This window comes from Lethenteron reissneri, chromosome 21 (genome assembly GCF_015708825.2).
Source record: "Lethenteron reissneri isolate LAM-NWPU_2019-01 chromosome 21, ASM1570882v1, whole genome shotgun sequence".
NCBI classification, from domain to species: Eukaryota; Metazoa; Chordata; class Hyperoartia; order Petromyzontiformes; family Petromyzontidae; genus Lethenteron; species Lethenteron reissneri.
This window is the reverse complement of record NC_083799.1, coordinates 20,608,615-20,635,755: the sequence shown is the minus strand read 5'-3', so window position 1 is coordinate 20,635,755 and position 27,141 is coordinate 20,608,615. Positions and strand designations below refer to the sequence as shown.

Below are 27,141 nucleotides of genomic sequence, written 5' to 3'. Positions count from 1 at the left end.
TGGAATACTTAGTTTTATATATATACTGTGTAGTACATGTGTTGTAATAGTTGCAGAGGTATTAATATTACATTTAACAATTTCAGAAAACAAAGGCAATGAATGACCTTCAATTGCATTAACTCCAGCTTGACAGGACACACATTACGCATAACTATTTTGAGCTTTTTGTTAAACTCAGACACACAATGCAAAACATGTAGACTCTGTCTGGATTCATTCATGTGATTTGTCGTGTAGTGTTGTATTCAATTAATTATTTTTACATGACAAAATGTGACGGGCTATAAAAAATGAATAAGGGGAGCACATTTTATATGGGCCGGATGTGGTATGAATGTACACTAATGTTAGCTGATACCTGAAAACCAGGGGCACCAACGGGACCAGCTTCTCCCCTCTCTCCACCAGCACCCTGTTCATTATATCCGTAATGCAAGACACAGACACACACAGAGACAGACATGTCAGTGCATTCGTAGACGAAAAAAATACTTTGATTTTACATCCGGGCTTCCTACTCTCTTTTTTCTGCTGGTCATTTTGATTTCCATGAAAAGAAAGCAGGGTATGAATTTTTTTTTTACTTCAGCGGGCAACAGGGTTCGTGACCTGCTCATAAATTGAACTACGGTTTTGCAAGCGGTAATTTAATACTACCAACTGCGAAAAAGTAGACGTTTTAGTATTTACTATTATTAAATTCAGTAAAAGCCCGTTTAGATGAAGTTTAGTTTTTGCTCAGGCAGGTGAGAACTCCAGAGACCAGGGTGAGTCTGGGTCACCAACATTACAAGCCAAACAATAAATATATAAGCTACTGAAATTTTGCTGAAATCATCGCAAAAAATAATTATATCAAATGAGGAAATGAAAATCAGTCAGTAAATATGTAAATTAATTGAGATAAAATTGTAGGTAGATGCTTTAATAATCCAAATAATTTTGCCATTGTATAATCATGCTGAAACTGATGCAATTATACAGTTAAACATGACATTGTAAAAAGTATACTATGAAAAGGATGAGGCAGTTATTTTCAAAAGTGAGTATACATTATTGGCAAATCAGGTTTGTAGTCACTGGAGATGTAGGAAATTGACTAATTTAAATGCAGTTGGATGGGGTAATGTATTTGTGATGTTTTGCAAGGCATCTGGGTAGCTTGGTGCTTAGCGTGATTACCACTGAGTCAGGTTGCAAGGCGCCGTTAGCTGTGAGGGATTCTTGTGAGGGCATTATTAAATGCATAAATTGCCAGAGTGCGATATGGCATGTTGATGTCACAGCGCATGCCTCCAATTAAAAATGTATCTGCAACTGAATTATACAATGAAAGCTGTTCCTACAGAATTACATCTACTCTTGCCTTTCTTGCAAATGTATCTAATTGGGCTCCCACCTAGACACAAAGTGGATAATGGAATAATTCTATTGAGGTCATAAATAATACCGTAATAATAATGGAGTATTAGAAACACCTGTATATAAGGCCATGACAGTATAATATGAAGATAAAAGGATCGAATTACAATAATGCCCTCTACAGTGTTAAAGAAATACTCGCTGAGTGTTTCCAATTTATTTTCAGGAGGACCTTCACAAGGGATGTCTGGCCAAGCAGGACTGATTACGTAAGGGGCCTTGAGTGTGCCGCTGCGTTTTCGCGAGTAAATGCTACTGCTGTGTGTGCAGGTGTGGAGGTTTTCTCAGCGTGGTTACGCACAGCAGGCCCAGCGGGACCAGCAGGGCCAGCATCTCCATCCTTGCCAGGCAGACCCTGTGAGAAAGCACGGAATACAGTCGGTCAACATCTGCATCATGAAACTGTCCAAATGCGTCAGCTTCCATTACTGATTCTACTTCGAGTGACAGCTTTGTCCATTTTCAGAGACAATTACGCTGCACAATAACTCGTATCTCTACTGCAATTAACACTGTTGGACCACTATGATTGACAGCGTGGTATTTAGTAGTTTTTATTAGTTCTCATACTCTTAACATCAGCCACGCAGGCTACACTGGCAGGTGCTGCGAGTGGGAACCTACAAAGGTGTTGCATGGCACACGGGGAGGTGGTGTGGCCAGCACCATGGCCAGCCAACTTATGCCTCACCAGGATTGACGTGTATGCACCGTAACAGGTACTCGTGTAAGGCTGAGTCAAATTAGGGGAGGCCAGAACAAGGTAAAATATCACTCGCCTATTCATCTTTAGACATAGCAATAGGACATAGTTATATGTCCAAATGGCAAAGAGATCTCATCGTCTAAAATTCTGGCTATTTTGACTAGTGTTGTACATTTAATAACATTTCTACCAAGTACAATTCAAGTAGAGTCTGGGATTCAAGGTTGGCACCCACGAGGTCAAGGCTGAAAGCCATCAGGCCAGGAGCCTTTTATGTCAAGGCCAGTGTCAACACCCCCTTAATGATGTGTGATGTCACACGAGGTCCTCGGGAGCAGAGGTGAGTGCGTGATGTGTGACATCATTGCCTTGGTCGGCCAGTCTTATCTTTTAATTGATGGATTTACGTGCGAATTTTTGGGTAACCCTTTGGTCAATTTGGCTGGTTTTCTCCATGGTAAGACCATAAAGGGAACACAACAATATACTAAAGTTGAGAGTTACCGTGACCCGTCGCTACACAAACAATGACAAATCTCATGCATTAACGCTCGAACACCCAACTCCTCAAATCCCTTGGACCGAAGGCACCAAAAGCCAGAGCCCTGAGGTCAAGGTCAAGGAAAAAAACCTGATAAAATGTCCATGAGCTGCCTCAAGGCCAAGGACTGGTCCCGAGAACGCGAGACTGATTTCATGCATCCAGTTCATGAGGATTGCAACAACACTCATGCCAGCTATGTTTTGGTACTGAGTATAAGCAACACATGCTGTGGATGGAATACACATTACGGCTCAGACAGCAGAGGGCACTTACAATGGGGCCAACGGGTCCAACAGAGCCCTTCTCTCCAGCCTTGCCAGACTCGCCCTAGGGGAACACACAGGACACAAAGACCGTTGACATTGAGTTAATTCACAAAGGCCATTGACATGAGCGGTCAACATGAATAAAGTCTGAGTGATGGGAACGCAGGTTACAATTGTACAGATTCAAATTAAGTACTGGAGCTCAGGGCAGCTGAAATTTAACCACTACACCACCACTGCATCACTGCTAATAATATATGTCGACGGTACACTTCAGTGCCTGGGAGCTGCAATAATATTTTTTTCACGATGAAAATAACTCGGAAGTCAACTGTCTGTGATATCTAAAAGGGCATCTGTGCATTGGTACATGTATTGTTCCCTTTTATTTAATGCATCCCCTTCAAAACAACGGAATCCTGAATGGGATGTCAATTGAAATTGTACAATTTTTCAGCCTCGTGTAAAAAACATCACTTCGACATGAACACTGATTTTTTTTTTATATTGTGAATAGAGAACAGCAAAAAAACCACCCTGTACGTTGAGGAGTTTTAATCGACATTCAGGAGAACACTGCATCTCCCACTGAGACCAGTCACGTATAAAAAATAATTCAGAGGATGGGGTTAGGAACATTGAATACACCTCCTGTCCAGCTGCCACTGCTCTGTTTCCAAGAAAAGCCACTGTTCGCTTCCCAGTGCCCTTCCCCAGTAAGGTGAAAATATTTTCAGGGTAACATTTCGTGAAATGATGTAGACTAAATGAATCTGCCGATAAACCCATGATTGTGCTTCAAATGTTTCCACTGTGACTGAGCAGGCTACCTACAGCAGGCGGTTGTAATTGTACATTGAAATCAATAACAATGAATGAGAATCTTTTCAACTGTATTTCAGCATGCATCGCCTACACAGACAGATGACAGTAGGTCAATGTGTGTGTGCAGCACTTAATGAACCTAGGCAATTCCGAAAATGAGAAGTAATTGCAAACATTGATCCTCTAGCCATGAATTAATTCATGGGAATTCACTGCCACTCACGTCAAATTAATTAAGCCATCATCATACAGACTGAAAGGAAAATTTCACATTTCAGAGACAAGAGTGGGGTTTAAATTCAGGGGCACTTACGGATGGACCCTTGGCACCAGGGAAACCCATTGCTCCAGGAGCGCCACGAGCACCAGCAGCACCAGGGGATCCAGGGCTACCATCATTTCCAGCGGGGCCCTGTATTCAGATGAAAGTCCACGGGCAGGAGGGCAATGGGACATGAAGGACATATTGATTCAACGCGCAAAGAACAATTCACCCCACCGGTGGTTCGACGAATTGTCAGAAACAAGCGTCGACATTCTATTCAAGTACTAATTATTTTCATTCGTCTTGTTTTTTCCATCTCGATGTATTGTTTATATTACTTTTTATCTCATTCTCACAGTAGTGTTGCTCAATTAGCTCAAATGTAACATTGGCATACTATTTTGCATGCGTGTACATACATTTCAGAAAATATATTATCACACCCACCATTTGATACATTCATTGAGTGCAACAGTGATTTCCATCAAAGTATCGATTCATTATATAATGGGCTTATCTTCACCAAATTCAATAAACACAAATATATCACGGCAACAAAGAACAATTGAAACAACATGCAAATGCAAAGTACATTAAAAAATAAGGAAATGTGTTTATGCCATCATTATATATATGTTGACATTTTATTTTTTAATTTAGTCTATATAATAAAACCAAGGTGAAAATAACAACAAATATTTACACATTGGCTATAGCAGAAAAATATGCATATCAAAATGTATTGTTCCAGCAATGCTTTAATGCTCAGAAAAATGGGACTTCGTTTATCTTGTTTTTATTCATTCTTGAAACATAACTACTGTTCTCAGCTTGCTGAAATAGGATGGTCATTCATAAATCAGTGGCATAAAAACACAAACGGCAAAGCCATCAAAATACATTCACAGTCGATAGATATGTGAACCTGTATTGAAGTTTGCAATTTTACGCATCAATAATATGGAACAAAACGGAGAGAAAAAAACACACACACACGTCCACTATACACAACCACCCAGAATAACATCAATATGCATGCTCTTGGCAGAGGTCGTTTAGACATTGACTGGCCTATAAGGAGCATGAAACCAGGCAGACAGGGTACTCACGGGGGGACCGGTTTTGCCATCGCTGCCAGCGTGTCCGGGACTTCCAGTGGAACCCTACAGTTCACGCGCACAAACACATCATGGTCAGTTACAAGCTCATTGGTAGAACCCTACGGTTCATGCGCACAAACACATCATGGTCAGTTACAAGCTCATTGGTAGAACCCTACGGTTCATGCGCACAAACACATCATGGTCAGTTACAAGCTCATCATTTCACTTGTCTTTTTGAGGATGTATATTACCAACTTTTCACTGTAAAAGGTCCACTACTATTGCTACTATAGATTTCGTTTGGCTGCAGAGCATTCTAAAAATACATATTTTTTTACATGCCTCACTAATGATGAGACTGAAAACGTTTTAATGCGGGTTCCAGAATGCCCTTATTTAAACAAATGCTGCTGGCGAACTTACGTGCTGAATGTGCTGAAATATACTTTTGATTTAATGGGGAAAGAGAGATGAATGGGACACTTTATATTATTACATTCGGATAGGCACAGTCACCATTGCTGTAAGTGACAAAACACTTTGCTATTTTAAATGAAACACCTGCGGTAGGGAACATTAACATAATGAGACACATTGTCACTACGAAACCTGTTGCTACTGCTACGATGAAACACATTGTCGTACTGAATCATATACACTGCTCCGACAAGATACCCTGCGATGCTGTGACCTACCCGAGGACCAGGAAGACCGGCCTCGCCAGGCCTGCCAGGGTCTCCAGAATTTCCCTTAGCTCCAGCTGGGCCTGTGGCACCCCTCTCTCCAGGAGGTCCCTGTGAGCGGGGAAGTTAACACACATCACACTCCTGAGCCACTCTCAGCAACTTCTTGAACAATACGAGAGCTACTGTGATGCATAATGCTCTGATGTTGCATGAACTCAAAGGCATCATTGCACAGAACTGCTTTTTTGTGTTAAGTTTGCACTCCTTCCCTGCACCTCCGATTAGCAAGGTTGGCTAGGTATGGTGCGAAAGAAGTTCGACATACATCCATACATTGCACACTTCACACATTAGAAACATTCACATCTAAGGTGTAAACGGATTATAGCATGAACTTAAATGTACACCTTGTATATTTAATTATCATAATTGCATCTTCTCAGTGGTTTTGTTGTTGAAGATTAATGTCACACAGTATGATGTAATGAAATGGTTTGATTTCTAAAAGCGTTACATATTTAAATGTCATAGAAAGGGCGTGAAACGGGATATTTAACAATAAATGGAATAAACAACATGTATGTGAAATGTTGCATAAACGTATGCCAAAGTGTTTCAGATAAGCTCTTAAGCTACAAAATTTAATCATTTCTGTACTTTAACTTCGATAAGCCAGGGCGAATATAAAAACAAACTAAACAAAATATAATAATGAATGTCAATGGGTACCCCGGCTATGTTGTAGGTATAGCTTCAGAATGACAATTCTCTTCGATTTATATTACCTTGCAGATTGTAATTACTTGTGAAAACAAGCCCTGAATCATGTTTTTTTTTCGTTTCAAAATGTATCAACACAGCCTGCCTCTCAACAAGTGCAATCTTGCATTGCATGGGATGTGCAGGGTCGGTATGAAAAGCGGTGCTACCTTTGCGCCAGGTGACCCATCTCCACCAGGTGCTCCACGGCTTCCATGTGCACCCTGCGAATGGCAGCGAGCAGAAACAAAACGCTCAAGGTCATTGGTGGTGTGGCCAGTGGCGGCGCTGGACATAAACGAACCAAGACAAAAGCTCAGGGACCCAAGTAGCACAAGGTCCCCAGATTAATTAACAAAAATATGGGTGCATCAAATATTAGCTAAAATGATGCTCGTAAACAAAATCAGCTTACGAACATAGCACATGACACTTCATCTATCTCGACTCTATCGTGTCCGCATCTCTCTTCTCTCTATTCAATACCTATCTATATTTGTCTATATTTCTGTTATCTCACTACAGCTATGTATATTATCTATATACTGTATTTTGTCATCTCATGAGGATATTCATTCATTGAAAGGGGGCCCCACAAAATAATTTCTGGTTAGGGCTCCCAATTGGCCAGTACCATCACTAGATGTGGAACACACAACCCACATTTTTTTACAAAGCAAAGTATGCGGGTCCCAAGCTAACACAGGGCCAGTAGGCAACCACTACCAATTGTACCTTTGCCATGACCTGCATAATCTCTTTCAACCTTTTCCATTATACTATGTATACCGTGAGGCATTGGAATCCACATTTGCGAGCAATAATCTACTAAGTTTGGTTGAGATAAGATCTGATTGGGTGCATGCACAGCTATTTTGTCAGTCCACTGGATGGGGGCCACCCCATACTGTCCAAGTAATGGGGGTTATTTGACCATACTTCACCCTGCTGGTCATTCAGAGTTGGTGAAGGTGAGGAGCATCGCACAGGACGTCATTGCCTTTTGTTGTACTGCTCTCTGCTGCCCACAATTTAGCCCTTCAACGCTGCACGGTGGCCACCCATCCAAGCCCTGTCCGTTGTGAGATCTGATGAGATCGGACACTTTCCGAGTAATTTTCCAGACGATTGAATGGTGAGTTAAACGTGTGTTTTTAACCGACAGTTGTATTAATATACAATAGTTTATTGAGCTTTGAATTGAAGGCTAGTTATAATATTGTTGTTTGGGCCTATATTGTGAATTTATATTTGTTAGTTTTTTCCAGGTCTTAAAAGTACAGACACAATATTTTTTGTACCAGTCCTGAAATACATCCTACACAGTCGCTTGTATATCTACGTGAAGTAAAATGAAAAGGATAACGATAATATTAATGTGAGAATTTTAGACAAATATTGTGTGATGTTATGATGGCGTCTTGTTCCAGGCATAAATCATTCTAATAATAAGCCCATTTGGCTGATGTTATCAGCGTTTGAAATTGTGTAACCATGGAAATCTCACTGGATATCAATAAGTTTGATAAGTATTTTGCTTCGTATTCGCAGCGCACAACGCCATTGTACGTTTATTGTCGCGTGCCTACTTCAAAAAGCCCTTCACTGAGGAGCTCCATTGTGAGTCACTTGCGATTTCATAACAAAGCATTTGAGAGCGCGTTTCCTTGTTAATTGGCACCGCTCACAGCTCTGGAATACGCAAGAGCCGCCTTACCCTCTCGCCAACGGGGCCGGGTGGGCCTCCGGATCCAGGCTCTCCACGACCGCCACGCTTGCCGGCTGCTCCTGTTGGGCCAGAAGGTCCCGCACCCCCAGATGGGCCCTGTTGACGCAAGGTGAGGCGTGGGGAAGATGGCAACAGGACACAAGTCATTCGCATCGCTGGACCCACGCTCGCAAACGGTGCATTTCTTCTAGCTAAACGAAGATACAGCGTTTCTAGTGCAGCCCAGTCTTGTTGAGCTATGTTGTGCTCTTTTTCTTAAACATGTAACCTCATGGCTGTTACTCCCATTCTCACTCTATGATGCAAAATCGGAGAACTTATTGCGTACGGCCAATTATATTGCACGAATTAAGTTTGATGCATGAACTCTAACGACTGTCCTATAGATCGACAGTAATGCACATGCATACCGTGACCTGGGGTACCTGAAGCTAACCCAAATTAGTCCGTCGAATGTAAATGTCACTTATCACGGGGTGAGAGTTTTCGTTGGCAGTGGTAACAATATTTATACCATAACTGAATACCACAACTAGTGCAAAGTACACAATGAATAAAGTGACAACAGTGAATTGAAGATGATGTCACCTACATGTGATGGGACGACATTACTACCCAAACCATGCCCATATCTATTTTTTTCATGAATCATGTGACTTACAGAAACATTAGATATGGGCATGCAGCCAAGCAGATGCCTATTATTTGGTGTCAAGCTCTCATATTTTTCCAAACAGAATACGCATTGCCTATCTGCCAAAGTACGCCACGAATATTGCGTGTCCATTCATACCTAAGCTACAATAAAGTTCCTGACTCACGCAATCTCTCCTGGGTCATCTTTTTTTTCTATTTGAAATCATTTACAGACGTAGGTGTCACCATACTCACAGGGTCACCCTTGGCACCAGGCTCACCCTTGTTTCCATTCAGGCCAGGCTCTCCCTGCATGGACACAGATACCAAAGCAGTCAGCACACACAGCATTACACTATTACGTTATTACGGTGCTGGGAAACACTAAGCCACACTCTTTGCCTTGGCATCACAAACTATCACAGGGTTGGGTGATCAGGGTGGCTACCCAGAGTGCTGTGCTGAGGAATGACAGGCCTCAAACCTATTATGGGGGCAGTAATTCACAGGGTTATGCAAGTATAAACTGATGGATGACACACACGTGGGTAGTCAAATAGTGGATAACAGATGGAAACACATGTTATGGTTATTATTAGAGCATTATTTTAAAGTGACGACACGTAATTCTTCGTTTGACGAGGTTGCCGTTTATGTTAAGTAAAATTTGGATAAAATGCATTTAACCAATGATAATCCAAAGGTAGGTTTAATAGTAAGTAACTGGACATAAATTGTTCAAATGCATTCAGGTTTTTATGTTGTGTTTGGTACTTTTGAGATAAAGTCATAACAAAAAAATGTTGATTTAAAATATGGGATATGTATATTATGCCCTAGTAATTAGGATGGATACAAATGCATACTCCTTCAATAGGAAAATGTAAGTATACAAATGCTGCTTATGTTACCTTATACATAAAATAACATCCATAATAACATGTTATCTCAAAATCAGAACTGTTTTTTGTATCAATAAGGGGGAACAAATTATCTAATATTTCAGACCGATTGACAGAACCATTAAAATGAGTATTTCTTAAAGAGTTCCAAACAGTTGAAACCTCAAAATCTTCCTTTGATGTCAGTCGCCTGAACATAGTGCTAGATTTGAGGCTGGTGTTATGGCAATATTATTAGTATTAACCTTGACTCTAATACTCAATATTTGTAAATAGGCAAGGATTAGATTTTAACATGAAAGCTAAGGTTGTGTTTTACATCTATCAACAGGTTCTGGTTTTAGATTGAAGTAAAAACTATGGCCATTGTTTGTATTGGGGCTGATGGAAGATGGAAAGTTTTCTGCTCACGGCCAACACCAGGGACGATTATCTGAAACGGTCCTGGGCCTCTCCTAGATCGACTCAGCCTCAAATGAGTACCTGGTGCGGAATGTAAACATTTCCACCGGGGAGACAAAGGCGGCCGGGCGTGGTGCTGGCCGTGCCGGCCTTCATCGGTGCTCGCTAACAGCACTTGCCCCTACAGTCTTCAAAGGATTTAGGGGAATGGATTTGTATTTGTGATAGAAAGATGGCTTACACTGGCACCCCTGGGGCCCGGAGGTCCAACTGATCCGGCAGCTCCTGGGCCACCAACACTTCCTGGGGAACCTGGGGCACCAGCCATGCCATGGGCACCCTGGTGATATGCACAGAAAGAGAAATACACGTGATTAGTCAAATGTTTTTTCACACATCCACATGCACGCTCTGGCATTGGAAATATAACAAATGAAATTATGTGGGGAGTAATAAAAAAGACTTCTCCATTAAATATGCACAACTGGGTATACACACATGCAACATATTATAGATAATATTTTGTATGTGTGTATATAAAGGGTACCTAAGAATTAGGATGAGGCAATTGTACTATTTACTATGTTAGCTAATTCACTATACACTCATAATCAGCAGCTGTCATGTATCCACTATCTTCAATCTATCTTACTCCTGCACATAAATAGATCTTATCAATTCCTCTCCGGAGAGGGATGTCCTCTCAGGGGTGTTTCCTCCTCTGGTTGCCACCCCCTAACCAGTCTCGTCCATTGGCTATCATCCATTTTAGCAATGCGTCTGACCCAAGTCCACTTATTATGTTTTATTCAATATGATGCCTCTAATATGCATTTGCTCTCTCATGCGTGTCATCCTCTTTCTGCCTCTGCTTGTCGTTCCCTCTGTACATTGTAAAAGAGGATCATAGTGCACGTCTTTAGGAGCTGCTGATGGTTTTATGCATAATATACAAAAGCAGAGAGAGTAGTTTATACACGTTTGTATGGCTCCTTATCACAAACGGCAGAGTTGGTGACTGAGCAAACGTATTCTGATCATACCAAACAAAAGCAGCCATTACAGCCAGGACAATCTTCCAATTCTATAAATGACTCGTGTGATTTTCTATTATCGCAGGATTTTCTGAAAAGCAATGAGAGCACAAACACAAAAGGGACTGCGTCCATGTGATGTTGAGCCATTGCAGGTGCAGGAGGTGATGATTGTAAAGGAAAATGACCCAGCGTTTACTTATCCGTGTTATCATGGTGTGTTTGATTGTGTTTTGTTCATACCGATTCACCCATTAAAAAAAACCTCATATGTAAGTATACCTTCAGCAGGAGGATAATGTATACACTATTGATTGGTCCAGGTAATATACATTATATCTGATATATGTATTACACTACTAAAAATATTATACTAATTACACATATTTACAGCTACAAAAATGTTGATGTAAAATATAATTATTCAGTTTAATTATTGTTTTATCACTGACCGATATTAAACTTGCCTCAGTTTTACATACTAACATATAACCATTCTCCCTACTCATTTCCTTGAATGTTAACTCCTTAACTTGGCATAATTTTCCGCGTATTTATCTTTAATTATGTTTTATCATTTTATATAGCCATGCTTCATAGGCCCCATTTGCAAAGGAACACATTTTATTTTGACCGCACTCATATAAGGAGCACATTTAATATCTGGGTGAAAATTATGGTTTGCAAAAGTTAACATTGTGATTTTATTTTCACTAAAAATATAACCATTTTCCCTACTCATTTCCTTCAATGTTAACTCCTTAACTTGGCATAATTTTCCGCGTATTTATCTTTAATTATCTTTTCATCATTTTATATAGCCATGCTTCATAGGCCCCATTTGCAAAGGAACACATTATTTTAACCGTACTCATTTAAGGAACACTTTTAATATCTGGGTGAAAATTATGGCTTGCAAAAGTTAACATTGTGATTTTATTTTCAGCCACCAGCTCATGAGGGACACCTCATGGTAATTAACTATCTGCATGGTGGGATGATGCATATTAAGCATCATTACCGGCAGGTGTGATACCGTAATACATACAGTACGTAATTAACATAAAACTGGCAAGCAGAATGCAATAAAACCCAATTAGTTCCCAGCCTCTTCCATATTAAATGGACATTCTGTCACACACGCATTTGCTAATTTGTCCGAAAATGTTTGCAGTTTACTAAAGCTGGAGTGCACTACCAAATGTAGCTTTACTACAAGCCACGTAAGCACATTTACCTTGACAGTCTATTTACGCTTGTGTGGGACTTACACATTTTTATTTAATGCTATCTGAGAATTACGAAGAGATAATATATATTTGTGTTAGCATGATGCAGAGTACACGCACAACAGCTGGAACAGCACAATGCTAACAGCATCGAGCATATGTTTAAAATCGAGTATTTATTCTCAACCTGTGTTTAAGTCGTATGCTAAACTGCAGAAGCTCCACCCCTCTCAATTATGAAGTTCAGTGTCATAACACAGCGTGTCAGTATTACATTTACGTGTAAATTGTGAATTCTTTTTTGCAAATAGTTTGATTTGTCGACTTACAGCAGCACCTTTGGCTCCAATACCGCCATCAGATCCTGCCAGACCCTGAAAGACATCACAAAATAATCACAGCTTTGAAAACCCAACAATATTTTCATTTCATGGGTGCCAATAGCAGCACGATTGATAATTATTACTGAATTCTTTATGCCTCCCATTTGAATTGGGTAATCGGATTTGTGTGGAGCTTGGTAATCAGTATTGGTAATGATGGACATTTGTGTGGTGGAGTACAGTATAAAGGATTTGGTGGGTTTGTATTACTGTAATTGGATTTGTTATAATTTTCCACCAGGGATCTGGTTTGAATTGTGTTCTTAAATACCATGGCCACCACACTACAGCAGTACTTCATTTAATCAGACTAATGCAAGTATCTCTAGGCTAACAGACACTGAACAATGTGTATAGTCTTGATTTGAAGCTTTCGTGACTGCAGGAATCCATTCTCTCTGGTTCTTTCGGTAAAGTCACGTAGGTAGAAAAAAATAATAAAAAAAATACGACGTTTCGGTCGCAACACAAGCGTCCATCTTCAGGTGACGTTCGGTCGCAACACAAGTATCTGTCTTCACCTGAAGCGAGACGCTTGTGTTGTGACCGAAACGTCGTATTTTCATTTCTTTTATTATTTTTTCTATCTACGTGACTTTACCGAAAGAACCAGAAAGAATGCATATAGTTTAAAATACAGATTTTACGAGTCATGGAACTTACATTAATTCGTGTTAAATATAGTACGACAAAATGTATACTCGGGTTGGATTATTATTGTGAATACACAACATCAATAGCAATTCATTTAAATAAGTAACATGATTGAAAAGCTGATTGATAAGATCTTCTAATTTTTTAAATTATTATTCAATAATATTCTTCCCAATAATAATGACGTGTGATTTCTTGATAACGCTGAATTGTAATGGCCCTGCTTGCGAATGATGCAAACTCTTATGTGTGAGCGCAGCAAGGGCTTTTTATGAGTTGTGTGGCCGCTCAGGAGATGCAGTGTCACTGCTTCGACGCACGGCAGGCCCAGCAGCTCCTGCAGGGCCTGAAGCTCCAGGCTCTCCACGCGGGCCCTGCGCCCCATCAGGCCCACGAGCTCCAGGTCCTCCTGTGTCACCCTGTGAATGCGCGACACACACACACAGATAGGCCTTCGTCAACATTCAACGTCTGTATGGATGGTCGTGATCTAGAAAAGAAGTAGGCTTCTCAAGGAATTGGAACGGTCAAGCACTGAAGCATATAATAAGGTGTGACATCATGTCATGAGTCAATTTGGGGTCTCTGAGGTACACAAATCCGGGAGAGACCACGGGAAGAAGAATATTTAATAAAAGCACAACAATATTTCAATGCATTGCCTCAAGTAGTGTATTGTAATTATTATTCAAATGGGGAAAAACATTGGGACTTTTGTTTCCCAGGAACATTGACCAGATATATCACGACAACTACCTCAAAAATAAGAACATTCTGGAAAAACTAGGACAAGGTGGAAACCCAGAGCCATATTCGCATTTACAGAAGGGCACAGATGAGCTTTTGGGCCACGTAGCATTTGGAGATCAAAAACCTTTGGTCATGCTGTTTCCTTGTTTAAGCAGTCTCGGAGAAACAAGGCATGAGGCATTTTCAGAAATAAACTCTTTAGGAAAATTATAAAAACATCCACAGACAAGAGGTAAGCTGCTTTAATGCAGTGTGAGGTCTTTAGATAAAGTTCATATTGCCTCAATAACACCTTACACGACTTCTGAAATAACCATAAACCTTTGTTATTCTTTCAAAATGTACTGTGAGTGTTCAAACAGAACTGTTTGCAACACTGGCTCAGCACTTCCCATGTAGATGAGCCTCATGCCAATGTTTATGTTAACAGCGAGATCCTTACATTGACCAAATAGTATTCGGGGGACATAATTTGACTTTGGCCATAATGACATTTTCCTCTTGATCTAGTATTCTATTACAAATGCACTAAATATGTTATTGCTATCGTCTCACTCACCTTGGGTCCTGGAGCACCGGGGAAACCAGCTGGGCCAGTGGGTCCGTTGGGTCCCTGTTTGGGAAAAATGAACACAATCATGAGTGAGGGATGAAGACTATACGATAGCCTACTCATTTCTTTTTGTTGACATGTAAATTGTGTTTCTAACCCCTCCCTCTCGCTGCCTCCGCCCCCCCTCTGTCTATTTAAGGCCACCCCACAGAGACGATCACCCCTCTCTGTACCTGTGTTGCCCGCTCTGTGTATCTTGGTGATATCTGTCTGCTTATATGTCTTTCTATAGTTTTTTCTGGTTAGATTTTATGTCGCTATTTCATTATACCTAATGATGATTGCTTGTGTTGCAATCGAAACGTCGTATGGTATTATTTAATTTATTATTTTTTCTTTATACGTGACTTTACCGAAAGAACCAAAGAATAATTCCTGCAGTCACGAAAGCTCCAAAGTTAAGATTATACGATAGGTAATTCGTAGACTTGTGACAGACACCTCAAGCCGAAGGACAATCTCATGTATCACTCCAAGTTGTGTATTTATTGTCCTGAGATGAGTCAGTTTATATTTTTCTTGTTTTGGGGACAGGGGAGATGGGCAGAAGAGAATCAATCCTGTACACGTAGATATTTTTCATCATTAACAACCATAACCAATTCACTGCTGGATGAAGGCATCCCCACGTCATAACCATCCACCAATGTCTTGCGATGCCATAATTAATTTCGCCCTTGCAGTTGAGCTAACATCAGATCGTTTGCAATTTGTAAGTTCAGTAGAGGAGATGTTGGTATTTTATAATCGGTCATGCTATTGTTCGATTTCTGCTTGTCGAGATATTAACCCTGTTTGCTAAAAAAAAACCATTTAAGACATATTTGAACGAAGTCTATTTTTAAATATTTAGGATGGCAATTATATGTATGAAACATTTTATAAACATGCAAAAATGATGTACATAAGTAAATGAACCAACAGATATTAATTCCCTAATATGAATCAAATGAAGGTATGGAAAACATCAATGCACCTATAACATAGGTTTCAACTTATCTTAGACTAAGGACTCTTTACCCTCTTGCAGACCTCCTGCAATGATGACCGCTGCCCCCTAGGATAAAATCTGTCAATGAGGACCACAATGCCACTAAAAAGTTACCATAGAAGAGGACGACAGTGCGAGTCTTCAGGAACTGCTGATGCTCTTATGCATAATGCACAAAGACCGAGTGCTTTATACACGTTTTGTGTATGTGTTGTTTGAAACGTATGTCCTCCTAGGAGTTTGATAAATCCATTCTTGACACCCCCTGATCCCTAACACTTTTACAGACATCAATCTGGGCAAACACATCAATTCAGCGTGGACTGCCTTAGCTTTGTCGTAATGCTAATGGGCTGCTTATGCTTACCCTGGGTCCCGGGGGTCCACTCTGTCCATCGTTACCACGTGCTCCCTGCAAGATGACACAAACGCAGCACAACACTCATTAAACATGCAGCAGGAGTCGGAGGGAAGTGTACGTGTACCTTGACGAGCGTTTCATAGAGTAGGGAACAAACAACACGAGGACTCGTTAAGGTTAGTACCAAGCCAGTTAGGTCTATCAATACCTGTGATAATTTAAAATACAGATAAATCCCATTTGGCAAATAAATGCTCATTTTCTATGGGAAACTTTTTACACCATAGAAACCTGGTTAAAGCAAAAAAAAAAACGAACAAGAGACCATTGTAAAAACACAAGGGGATGTATACGAATATGTATATGTATACACCCATGTGTATGATGTTGGTTGAAGGTCTACTCACAGCAGGGCCATTGGGTCCTGTACGGCCCCTCTCACCAGGCGAACCCCGTGGGCCCTGAAATGCAGAAGATACAAATGAGCACCACATAGCAGCACAGCGCAGTCGAGGTGATACCACAGCAAAAGCATAAAGCACCCTTCATGCAGGTGACTGCCACGGCAAAATATAATGCAGGTGAACACAAATGTTGGTCCCCGATACGTGCACTCCACTTCCTGTATCTCAGTATAATTTCATGCGTTGCATCTCTCAATGCGTGTTTTCGTTTTTTTGGTTTCAACTATTGTTCAACTCTTCTGTTTAAAACATTGTTACATTTTGTTTGTGAATGTACACGCTTTTCATCGGCCGGTAATGTGCACAGGTTGGCAAACTTTGTCTGAAAGCATATCGGTATTATTAATTTCATTATCGTAATAGGCTTGATTATAAACATCAGCATACCAAAACATTCCACAAATACATTCTTTCATTTAAATTGAGATATACACAAAACAAAAAAGTAGCTATCTGAGTACTCTAAGTAGGATGAACTATTCTGAGTATGTGTGAATTCATTTGTTGCCCATCTTAGGTCCAGAACAAAACATCTTTTTTACCTTTAAATTTTTTTGACAAGTAACGTTATCTCAACGATGCTATCCGACTCATGTCAATAAGCAAATGCAATTATCTTTAGAACCCTCATAGTCTAAGAGGGCATCACATCATGTCAGAAAACAGCCTCGAAAGATAAGAATCGGAACATTTATTTAGACTGGAGGAATCCGATGAGCTATGAAGCTTTTTTTCACCAGCCGATTTAATGTTGTTAAAGGGACAGTGTTTTGTAATCACTTTAATTCGATTCAAATAAACCGGCGCAAGAATGCTTGCTTTCTTTTTATCATGAATGAGTGATTCGCTGCAAGTCTGCCATCTGATGTACTTATAGCTCCTTAGCAGAGGTGTGGACTCGAGTCATGTGACTTGGACACGAGTCAGACTCGAGTCATGAATTTGATGACTTCAGACTCGACTTGGACTTGCATAACAATGACTTTGTCCCACCTCTGAGGTGTGGACTCGAGTCATGTGACTTGGACTCGAGTCAGACTCGAGTCATGAATTTGATGACTTCAGACTCGACTTGGACTTGCATAACAATGACTTTGTCCCACCTCTGAGGTGTGGACTCGAGTCATGTGACTTGGACTCGAGTCAGACTCGAGTCATGAATTTGATGACTTCAGACTCGACTTGGACTTGCATAACAATGACTTTGTCCCACCTCTGAGGTGTGGACTCGAGTCATGTGACTTGGACTCGAGTCAGACTCGAGTCATGAATTTGATGACTTCAGACTCGACTTGGACTTGCATAACAATGACTTTGTCCCACCTCTGAGGTGTGGACTCGAGTCATGTGACTTGGACTCGAGTCAGACTCGAGTCATGAATTTGATGACTTCAGACTCGACTTGGACTTGCATAACAATGACTTTGTCCCACCTCTGAGGTGTGGACTCGAGTCATGTGACTTGGACTCGAGTCAGACTCGAGTCATGAATTTGATGACTTCAGACTCGACTTGGACTTGCATAACAATGACTTTGTCCCACCTCTGAGGTGTGGACTCGAGTCATGTGACTTGGACTCGAGTCAGACTCGAGTCATGAATTTGATGACTTCAGACTCGACTTGGACTTGCATAACAATGACTTTGTCCCACCTCTGAGGTGTGGACTCGAGTCATGTGACTTGGACTCGAGTCAGACTCGAGTCATGAATTTGATGACTTCAGACTCGACTTGGACTTGCATAACAATGACTTTGTCCCACCTCTGAGGTGTGGACTCGAGTCATGTGACTTGGACTCGAGTCAGACTCGAGTCATGAATTTGATGCCTTCAGACTCGACTTGGACTTGCATAACAATGACTTTGTCCCACCTCTGAGGTGTGGACTCGAGTCATGTGACTTGGACTCGAGTCAGACTCGAGTCATGAATTTGATGACTTCAGACTCGACTTGGACTTGCATAACAATGACTTTGTCCCACCTCTGAGGTGTGGACTCGAGTCATGTGACTTGGACTCGAGTCAGACTCGAGTCATGAATTTGATGACTTCAGACTCGACTTGGACTTGCATAACAATGACTTTGTCCCACCTCTGAGGTGTGGACTCGAGTCATGTGACTTGGACTCGAGTCAGACTCGAGTCATGAATTTGATGACTTCAGACTCGACTTGGACTTGCATAACAATGACTTTGTCCCACCTCTGAGGTGTGGACTCGAGTCATGTGACTTGGACTCGAGTCAGACTCGAGTCATGAATTTGATGACTTCAGACTCGACTTGGACTTGCATACCCAATGACTTTGTCCCACCTCTGAGGTGTGGACTCGAGTCATGTGACTTGGACTCGAGTCAGACTCGAGTCATGAATTTGATGACTTCAGACTCGACTTGGACTTGCATAACAATGACTTTGTCCCACCTCTGAGGTGTGGACTCGAGTCATGTGACTTGGACTCGAGTCAGACTCGAGTCATGAATTTGATGACTTCAGACTCGACTTGGACTTGCATAACAATGACTTTGTCCCACCTCTGAGGTGTGGACTCGAGTCATGTGACTTGGACTCGAGTCAGACTCGAGTCATGAATTTGATGACTTCAGACTCGACTTGGACTTGCATAACAATGACTTTGTCCCACCTCTGAGGTGTGGACTCGAGTCATGTGACTTGGACTCGAGTCAGACTCGAGTCATGAATTTGATGACTTCAGACTCGACTTGGACTTGCATAACAATGACTTTGTCCCACCTCTGAGGTGTGGACTCGAGTCATGTGACTTGGACTCGAGTCAGACTCGAGTCATGAATTTGATGACTTCAGACTCGACTTGGACTTGCATAACAATGACTTTGTCCCACCTCTGAGGTGTGGACTCGAGTCATGTGACTTGGACTCGAGTCAGACTCGAGTCATGAATTTGATGACTTCAGACTCGACTTGGACTTGCATAACAATGACTTTGTCCCACCTCTGCTCCTTAGTCTTCACAGCTAGTATTTGACATTCAGACAAACCACGTACCGCTGCTCCAGGCACACCATTAGCGCCAGGGCTACCGGACTCTCCCTGTAAAAGAGATCATGAAGGTATGTTATTAAATTAACATCAACAATATTTTTAAATGCACCATAGAATAGGTAGTGATAATAATAATAATGAAGAGCCCTTCGTCAATCCGCTGCAATCCATGATCAGATTTCACCCTCCACAGAAGTTAACCGTCGCCAGGAATTGAACTCACCAGGTTCATAACAGGCACTGACCATTGCACCCCCACTCAATCCCCACGTTAGAACACCATTCTTAATATTCCCAACATTACAAAACTGAACAATTTCTATGTGTTATACCCAAACCCACATAGAACTACATCAGAAATGATGTTGCAGATGCATATTTTGGGCACTGCAAAGGGTTAGGATATATTCATTTCATTCCCATGTTAGGTCTTCTTTATGCTGAAACATATTAAGTAGTAGATTTGTGAATCTACTACTGGACAGAGGCCTCTTCACATTGTGTTGGTTATGGGAGTTGTTTGCACTTCACCGTGCCCAGTAAATCTAACCACAGCTGCAGGTGCTATTGTAGTGTGTGTGTGTGTGCGCGAGTTAATATAACACAGTTTAGTTTTACGGAGTAACCAACACCACGCTATATCCGGATTTTCGTGAGCAATGGTCCTCACCCTTGCTCCAGCAGCACCAGTCTCTCCCTTCCCTCCATCTTTTCCGTTGAAGCCCTGAAATGGAAGGCAACGTCAGTTCGCAGAACCCAGCAGTAACATAAAAAAATACTGCCGTCAAAAGCGTTAATTATGGGTATATATATTTTTTTTTATAAAAAAAAAATCTGATTTTGTTACGTTCGAAAGTTAAGGATACAAATGCATGCGTTGCACTGCTTTGTTTTAAGGTTAGTGTATGTATGATATTGGACTTCTTTCGCACCATACAAAGCCAACCTGTGCTAATGGGAAGTGCAAGGAAGGACAACAAACTAAACACAACGAGCGGTTCTAAAGAGTTTGGGAATGACTGCAGCATCGCACAGCAGTGTGGTGATGCCAGTAAATTCACTTACCCTGCTTCCCTTGATGCCGGGAAGACCAGGGGTTCCTGGGAACCCACGACCTCCCTGCCAAAGACAAACATCAGCCATGTCACCCGCGCACTCTCATACCACTTCAACTTAACCAGTGACCTCAAGCGAACAGTCACAGTGAATGCAGACGCTATGTACCATCTATGGTTACATTATCTACTCCAAAGGTGGGTCGGTTGCATAGCCGTGGCAATATCGTATACGCTGTAATGATGTGGGTAATTAATATTAGTGATAGAGTTTGTGAATATGTGTAATAGAAGCCCTGATGATGCAGGCAGTGACGAGAAGGAAACTGGAGCTATTTGGACGCATGTAGGATGGACAACAGCAGCAAAATTAAAATTGCGTTGTTTGGCAAAAATGGAAAGAACTGGAAAGGGAGGAAGACCTAACAGAGGATGGCTTGATGACGACATAAGGAGATTGGTGCCAAAAAGATGTGGTACTACTTGAGCATATTGGCACGAGGCAGAGGAAAGTGGAAACATCACACAATGGGCAGTGGACACCTAAGAGCTGTCTGCCCATGGATCGTAATGATGTGAGGATAATACAGTTCACAGTTTTCTTGTAAGTGCCCCTGAAATCCCATACCTGTCAACCCATACAATTCACCCCGTATTCTTGTACAGGGAAATTTAGTTTTCAGGTCTATACGGCATACAGCCGTTTCAATACGGGCAATTATTTGGTCTATTTGTTAGTGTTTCTCCCTTGTGATGGAACTTTGTAGGATGAACGTTGATATGTATAAGGGCACGGGTGAACCAATAAGGTCTGAGTTGGTCTGAAAAAAGGTAGGCACTGATAAGGGGTTGACAGTTATGTAATCCATACATGGTGTACCACTTGTTAACGACTTTGCAATGAAACCAGTGTGCTGTCAGCACATTGTATGTTGGTGTGTGATATTTAACAAGGGCAATAATTACATGGCGGTTTCACCATAGTGATGGAATAAAGGGTGACGATCAACTTACAGATCTCAGCGATTCCACCATTTTGACTTTGTGTCGCATATTATATTACAACAGGTGGATTAGATAAATGTTTTTACAAAGACTGCTAATTCAACAATGTGAAGTGTTTATTATTGACCTGGAACCTTCAGTACATGTGGCCTTGGTCATAGTTCCATCACGTACCTGAGCACCAGGCAATCCTCGCTCTCCATTCCTGCCTGAACGGCCAGCCTCACCCTGCAAAGCATCAGCATTACATCAGTGAGGGTGACACCAACGTAACTGTATATATGTGCTATACAATGGCTAATAGTAGTCAGTGAAAAACAAGTTAAATAAAAAAAATCTCCCCGATGTGTCTTAAGATTGTACCAGTGCGTCGTTCTGCAACATGCCCTGACGTTCTGGCTCCTTGTGCCGGGAGCTTACCGGAGAAGCTCCAAGCTCACAGATAAGCTCCAGGCACGTGGAGCGAAACGTTGGACATCGTGCCGAACAACATGTGGTGCAACCCAACAAGACATCAGAGAGCGATAGAGGGAAATCACAAAACCTACGCGGTGGTATAACTTAAATGTAAGTGATTTAGTTATTTATTTATTGAGGACATGTGGCCTATTTTCCATGGCTCATTTCACTTACATCATCTCCATTCTTGCCAACAGCGCCTGGGGGACCTGAAGGTCCGACTGGGCCCTGAAATGGGACACAAAGTTGAAGATTAAATGGTTACATTTTGAAGGCAGGTGTTTTGATTATTATTCCATTGAACAGTACATAATGCGAAGTCAACTACCCACGGCAATGAACTGATGAACAAGCCATTGCGCTGTACATAATCTATTCCTTGCTGAATCGAAAATGAGAATGATCATTCGTATTAAAATGTAAATAGTAATGCTATAAATGTATAGGGCTCTCATTCCACCAATGTTTTTAGCGAAAATACATTTACCATTTGATATAGTATTTGATAGAAAGATAGATTGATCTGGTATTGGACATAATTCCCGAAATAAGTAATTTATTAAGTTTCAATTGAATGATTAATTATCAATTCATATTTTTAGTCCAATGAAAATCATATTCAAAACTTGATCATTAATCCGTACATATATAGTGTATTTTTTTATGAATATGGTATTTAACGATTATGTAGCAATAACATTCTGCTAGACTCAATAACGCAAGAACTAGAGATCTCAGTTGTACTTACAGGTGGTCCCAAACTGCCAGGCTCACCAGGGGCTCCTTGGTATCCAGCTGGGCCCTATGGATGCACACGAGGTAGGTTAGTACACACAGGCCTACACGTACTAATACACATGTGTGCAAAGGCCTGCGGAAGAAAAACAAGCCCTATGATCATCACAGCTGCGCTCTTTAAGTTACATCTACATTACATTGTTCATAGACCTTTCTTAAAACCCAACCCCACAATGTGTGTGTGGGGGGGGGGGGTGATATGTCAACAATATCAGTGCACCATACTATACTGACAGCATTGGCATTCAATGCAAACACTAGCTTCTAAAGATGATCATCAGGCCAACGTGTAATATTGCTCCACCAATAAAACCACTGAGACAACACAAGGCCAAATCCAGTGCACTCAGATGACAATTGACCCAGCCGCATTAACCTTTTTGGTCCATTTCAGGATACACTCGGTAGAAGACATGCATGACTCTAAACTAACAGGCTCATTAACCAGCAACAGAGATCAGTAATTATCTAGAACGATGCACTGGCCAAATGCATGTATTGGGATAGTCACCTTTTTGCCAATGATGATTCATTTAAGATTTTAATAGAGCCGGTGTGTATAACAGTTATGCTCTGGATAAAGGGGTTAATACAGTGGGATCTGTTTTTCAGTTTTTGTCCATGAAACATTGTGGAGAATCGCGCTTGAGGGGAATGTTCTGTCCTGGCTACTTGCATCCACAAAATACCCTCGCCACCCAGCACACGCCCAATAAGGCCTCATCCAGTAAAGTCATTCATAGAATGGCAAATGCTAAGGCGATGATACAATGTGGAAAGCACTGATGCATTGGGGCAATGGGTCAGAGATGCAGTGGGTCAGAGCTACACGTGAAGATGAAGAAAAGACAATAGTTGATTAAACACATATTCAGACTGTTAATAACACCGCAGTACTTGCCTCCCCAATGCATATAGATAACCTAAAAAGACAATAGTTCTAATACTGTACCAAACTTGTGCAATTTACATGTGAAAATAAATCACCTATACTTCTTCCTTATAAGCAATGTAGTATGGTTTCATTAAGCTGTAAAATTCGATGTTTGACTGTTAAGCATATGGTGTGTTTAAAATAACTGGTTATAATAGTCATACAGATGAAACGTGAACTTTGAAGTGTAAGTTAAAATGGAATATTTAAAGTACATCAAACACACAGCTCTTGATACATTATATACACTATACCCACATGTTATATGTTAAATAACCTAACACAATAGAGCAATCATATTCTATTCAGACATCAAATCCTATAAATTCAAAGCAAGCCCATGTTATATGTATTTGTTTCACCAGGTGAGAACTCAAGAGACTAGGACAGGCTCATTTGCAAGAGTGGCCTGGGTCAATAAACCTTTACTTGAATAACTTTTCCTATAAATACATTTACGTCAAGCAAACGAAATTAACACAACGCTTTTTTTCTTCATATTAAAAAAATATATATATAATTTTCACATCGTTATATTAACAAACTTGCGTGGTTATTTCAGACGCGATTTTTCCTGAAGCAGTACCACCCTGAAACAATTCCATAGCGATCATTCGGAAGACATAAAGAACGCTGAATTGGGGTGAACGCCTTCACGAGGCGAGGGTGTAGCACGTGCAGGCGACAGCATCGGGCTAGTGGGGGACCATTCTCACCGGGGCTCCGACGGAACCGGGAGCACCTCGGGGTCCCATGGGTCCCTAAGGGAAAGAAAAAAAAACACATGTTGCATGTTAGCCACGGCCACATGAACGTCTCAGCAAAGAGCTATGGTAACAATAAAAAATAATATTTTTTGTGTGAACACTTTACTGCACACGTTCAATATCTATATCGAAAACTAATTTCTTTAGAAGTACTTTATGTGTTCCGTTCATTGCCCCCCCCCACCCCGCCGCACCTCCGATTATCACGATCTACATAGGGTGCGAAATACGTTCAACATATACGCTTGAGGAAAAAGGACAACAGCCCAATAGTTATCACGAGATCGAATAACACAATCATGACCGTGGAATTATAAAGGTGTGTTGCCAGTTTTATCACTACCGTGAATGTCCATTTTAGGCTAAAGTGCACAGCACTGCAATTTGTACTAATTTATGACCGAACTGACATTCACAAGTGCCTCGCTATGTGGTTTCATTGTGTGTTAGAGAGGGGTTGAATAAAAATCGTCATGTCCGCGTACTATTTTAGACCAAACGCTATGGAATTTTACATAAAATAACTGAAAAGGGTGCTAAAAATAAATACGTATATGTTTACATGAATAAATAAATATAACACCAATGTAAAACAAAATGTGTTCTCTTAATTTAATGTTCTGAGATATAAAATTAAATATTTGCTGACCAGTGAATACAATTTGTAAATTGTGTATATTTTGAACATCAACTACTAATAAAACAATATATGGATTTATTTAAATCCCTCTGTACATACGTTGAGATTCTCAATATAATTTCGGTGTACAGGGGATATTTTCTTGGGGAAGATTAATAAAAATAAAGACATTTCATGACATCCATACATTAATCTGAACACCAACTATAAATAAGGTAGTGTGCAACTCAATATTGTGAGCTGCTATATTATTCAACAAATGGTAGTGTTGTAGGCTGATGTGTCGTCTGGTTATGGAGAGTGTGGAGTCTGATTAGGCCTGGTGTGTGGAGTCTGGTTATGTATAGTGTGTGGAGTCTGGTTAGGTATAGTGTGTGTAGTCTGGTTAGGGCTGGTGTGTGGAGTCTGGTTATGTATAGTGTGTGGAGTCTGGTTAGGTCTAGAGTGTGGAGTCTGGTTAGGGCTGGTGTGTGGAGTCTGGTTAGGGCTCGTGTTTGGTTAGTGACTAAGGTGGACACGGATACATACCGGGGGTCCGGGTGGTGGAGGTCCAGGTTGATCCTTGTACTGAGCAGCAAAGTTCTGTAAATGGGAGACGATTGCAGAAGAACACACTTAGATTGAGCCACATTTGGACGACTTGATGCTTAACATAATGCACATACAGAAATCACGATACCAGGTATGTATGAAATATAATTATCAATTGATTGTGAATATAAACCCGTGAGTTTAGTATTCCAAATTTTTATGTAAATAATGTTAAATGTTCACCAAAAGTGGTGAGTGATGATAACACGTCGTGAGAGGTAATTGACGAATTTCAAATCGATTCTTGACCAAAATGTGAAAACGATCACATTGTTTGCATAACTTTTCAACATTTTGGATCTGTTCATCCTCCTAAATGCATGCATCCATTGCATTAATTCATCACTAGATGTCCCTCCACTGACAATATGCCATTAGGCTCTTCCAGAAGGTGCCGTTCACGTGGACAGAACTAAGTACAGAACAATGGATTATCACTGTAGAGTTGTGATCAGCTTGCCATGTGGACTAGTGACCTCCGTGTTGGGAAAATGTGAATGCCAAGGCGTTACTTCTTTTCCATCAGCATATTTTACATATTTTCTATTTATGCATAAACGTTTTGAAAATAACACGATGTTATTGAATAAGTATGACAATAATTCACAGCATATATGTAACTCTGGCTGATAATTCATTGATTTTACATTTATTCCTCTCATATGATAACATATATTTACATTCACAATTTGTATAATGTGTAAATCTTTATTGAAGATGCTTAAATATCTGGGCTCTTCTACGAATGCTTACTTTAAACCATTTTCTGAGAGCTCAGAAAGGAATGGATTAGTTATGTTTATATCACACTGGCCACGTGGTGTCTATACAATGAATAAGTAAGTATGCTCACATTCATTTTTGTGACCAATACTCCACTGCCTTTTAAAATACTGTTTACCAATTATAGTCATCTATTAGCATATTAGTGCATAACTTGTTCAGTCTCTAGAGATTATTTTGCATTTTCATGCAATAAGTAAAGACAGAAATATGTGTGTGCGGGTTGTAAGTGTTTGAGTTTTTGTGTGAGTGAGTTACGCATGTATGTAAACGAGTGCGCGTTGTGCTGTGGGGTAGTGTAGCGGTTAGCACACTGCACTATGAACCCGGCAACCCGAGTTCGATTCCCTCTCACGGC

General features: G+C 40.8%; 1 protein-coding gene across 1 annotated transcript in view; it reads right to left on the bottom strand.

The window, feature by feature from the left end:
• Window positions 1–27,141, bottom strand: part of LOC133345377 (collagen alpha-1(I) chain-like) — a 61,398-nt gene that overhangs the window by 22,210 nt on the left and 12,047 nt on the right. Inside the window, exons 8-30 of the mRNA XM_061556075.1 lie at window positions 25,938–25,991; window positions 24,719–24,763; window positions 23,019–23,072; window positions 22,445–22,498; window positions 21,986–22,039; window positions 20,817–20,870; window positions 20,422–20,475; window positions 19,755–19,799; window positions 16,671–16,724; window positions 16,270–16,314; window positions 14,858–14,911; window positions 13,869–13,967; window positions 12,841–12,885; window positions 10,490–10,588; window positions 9,200–9,253; window positions 8,297–8,404; window positions 6,750–6,803; window positions 5,830–5,928; window positions 5,141–5,194; window positions 4,080–4,178; window positions 2,949–3,002; window positions 1,727–1,780; window positions 362–415 (exon numbers count right to left, since the gene is read on the bottom strand). Of these exons, the coding sequence (XP_061412059.1) occupies window positions 362–415; window positions 1,727–1,780; window positions 2,949–3,002; window positions 4,080–4,178; window positions 5,141–5,194; window positions 5,830–5,928; window positions 6,750–6,803; window positions 8,297–8,404; window positions 9,200–9,253; window positions 10,490–10,588; window positions 12,841–12,885; window positions 13,869–13,967; window positions 14,858–14,911; window positions 16,270–16,314; window positions 16,671–16,724; window positions 19,755–19,799; window positions 20,422–20,475; window positions 20,817–20,870; window positions 21,986–22,039; window positions 22,445–22,498; window positions 23,019–23,072; window positions 24,719–24,763; window positions 25,938–25,991 (1,440 nt within the window). The remainder of the gene's footprint in view (window positions 1–361; window positions 416–1,726; window positions 1,781–2,948; window positions 3,003–4,079; window positions 4,179–5,140; window positions 5,195–5,829; window positions 5,929–6,749; window positions 6,804–8,296; window positions 8,405–9,199; window positions 9,254–10,489; window positions 10,589–12,840; window positions 12,886–13,868; window positions 13,968–14,857; window positions 14,912–16,269; window positions 16,315–16,670; window positions 16,725–19,754; window positions 19,800–20,421; window positions 20,476–20,816; window positions 20,871–21,985; window positions 22,040–22,444; window positions 22,499–23,018; window positions 23,073–24,718; window positions 24,764–25,937; window positions 25,992–27,141) is intronic.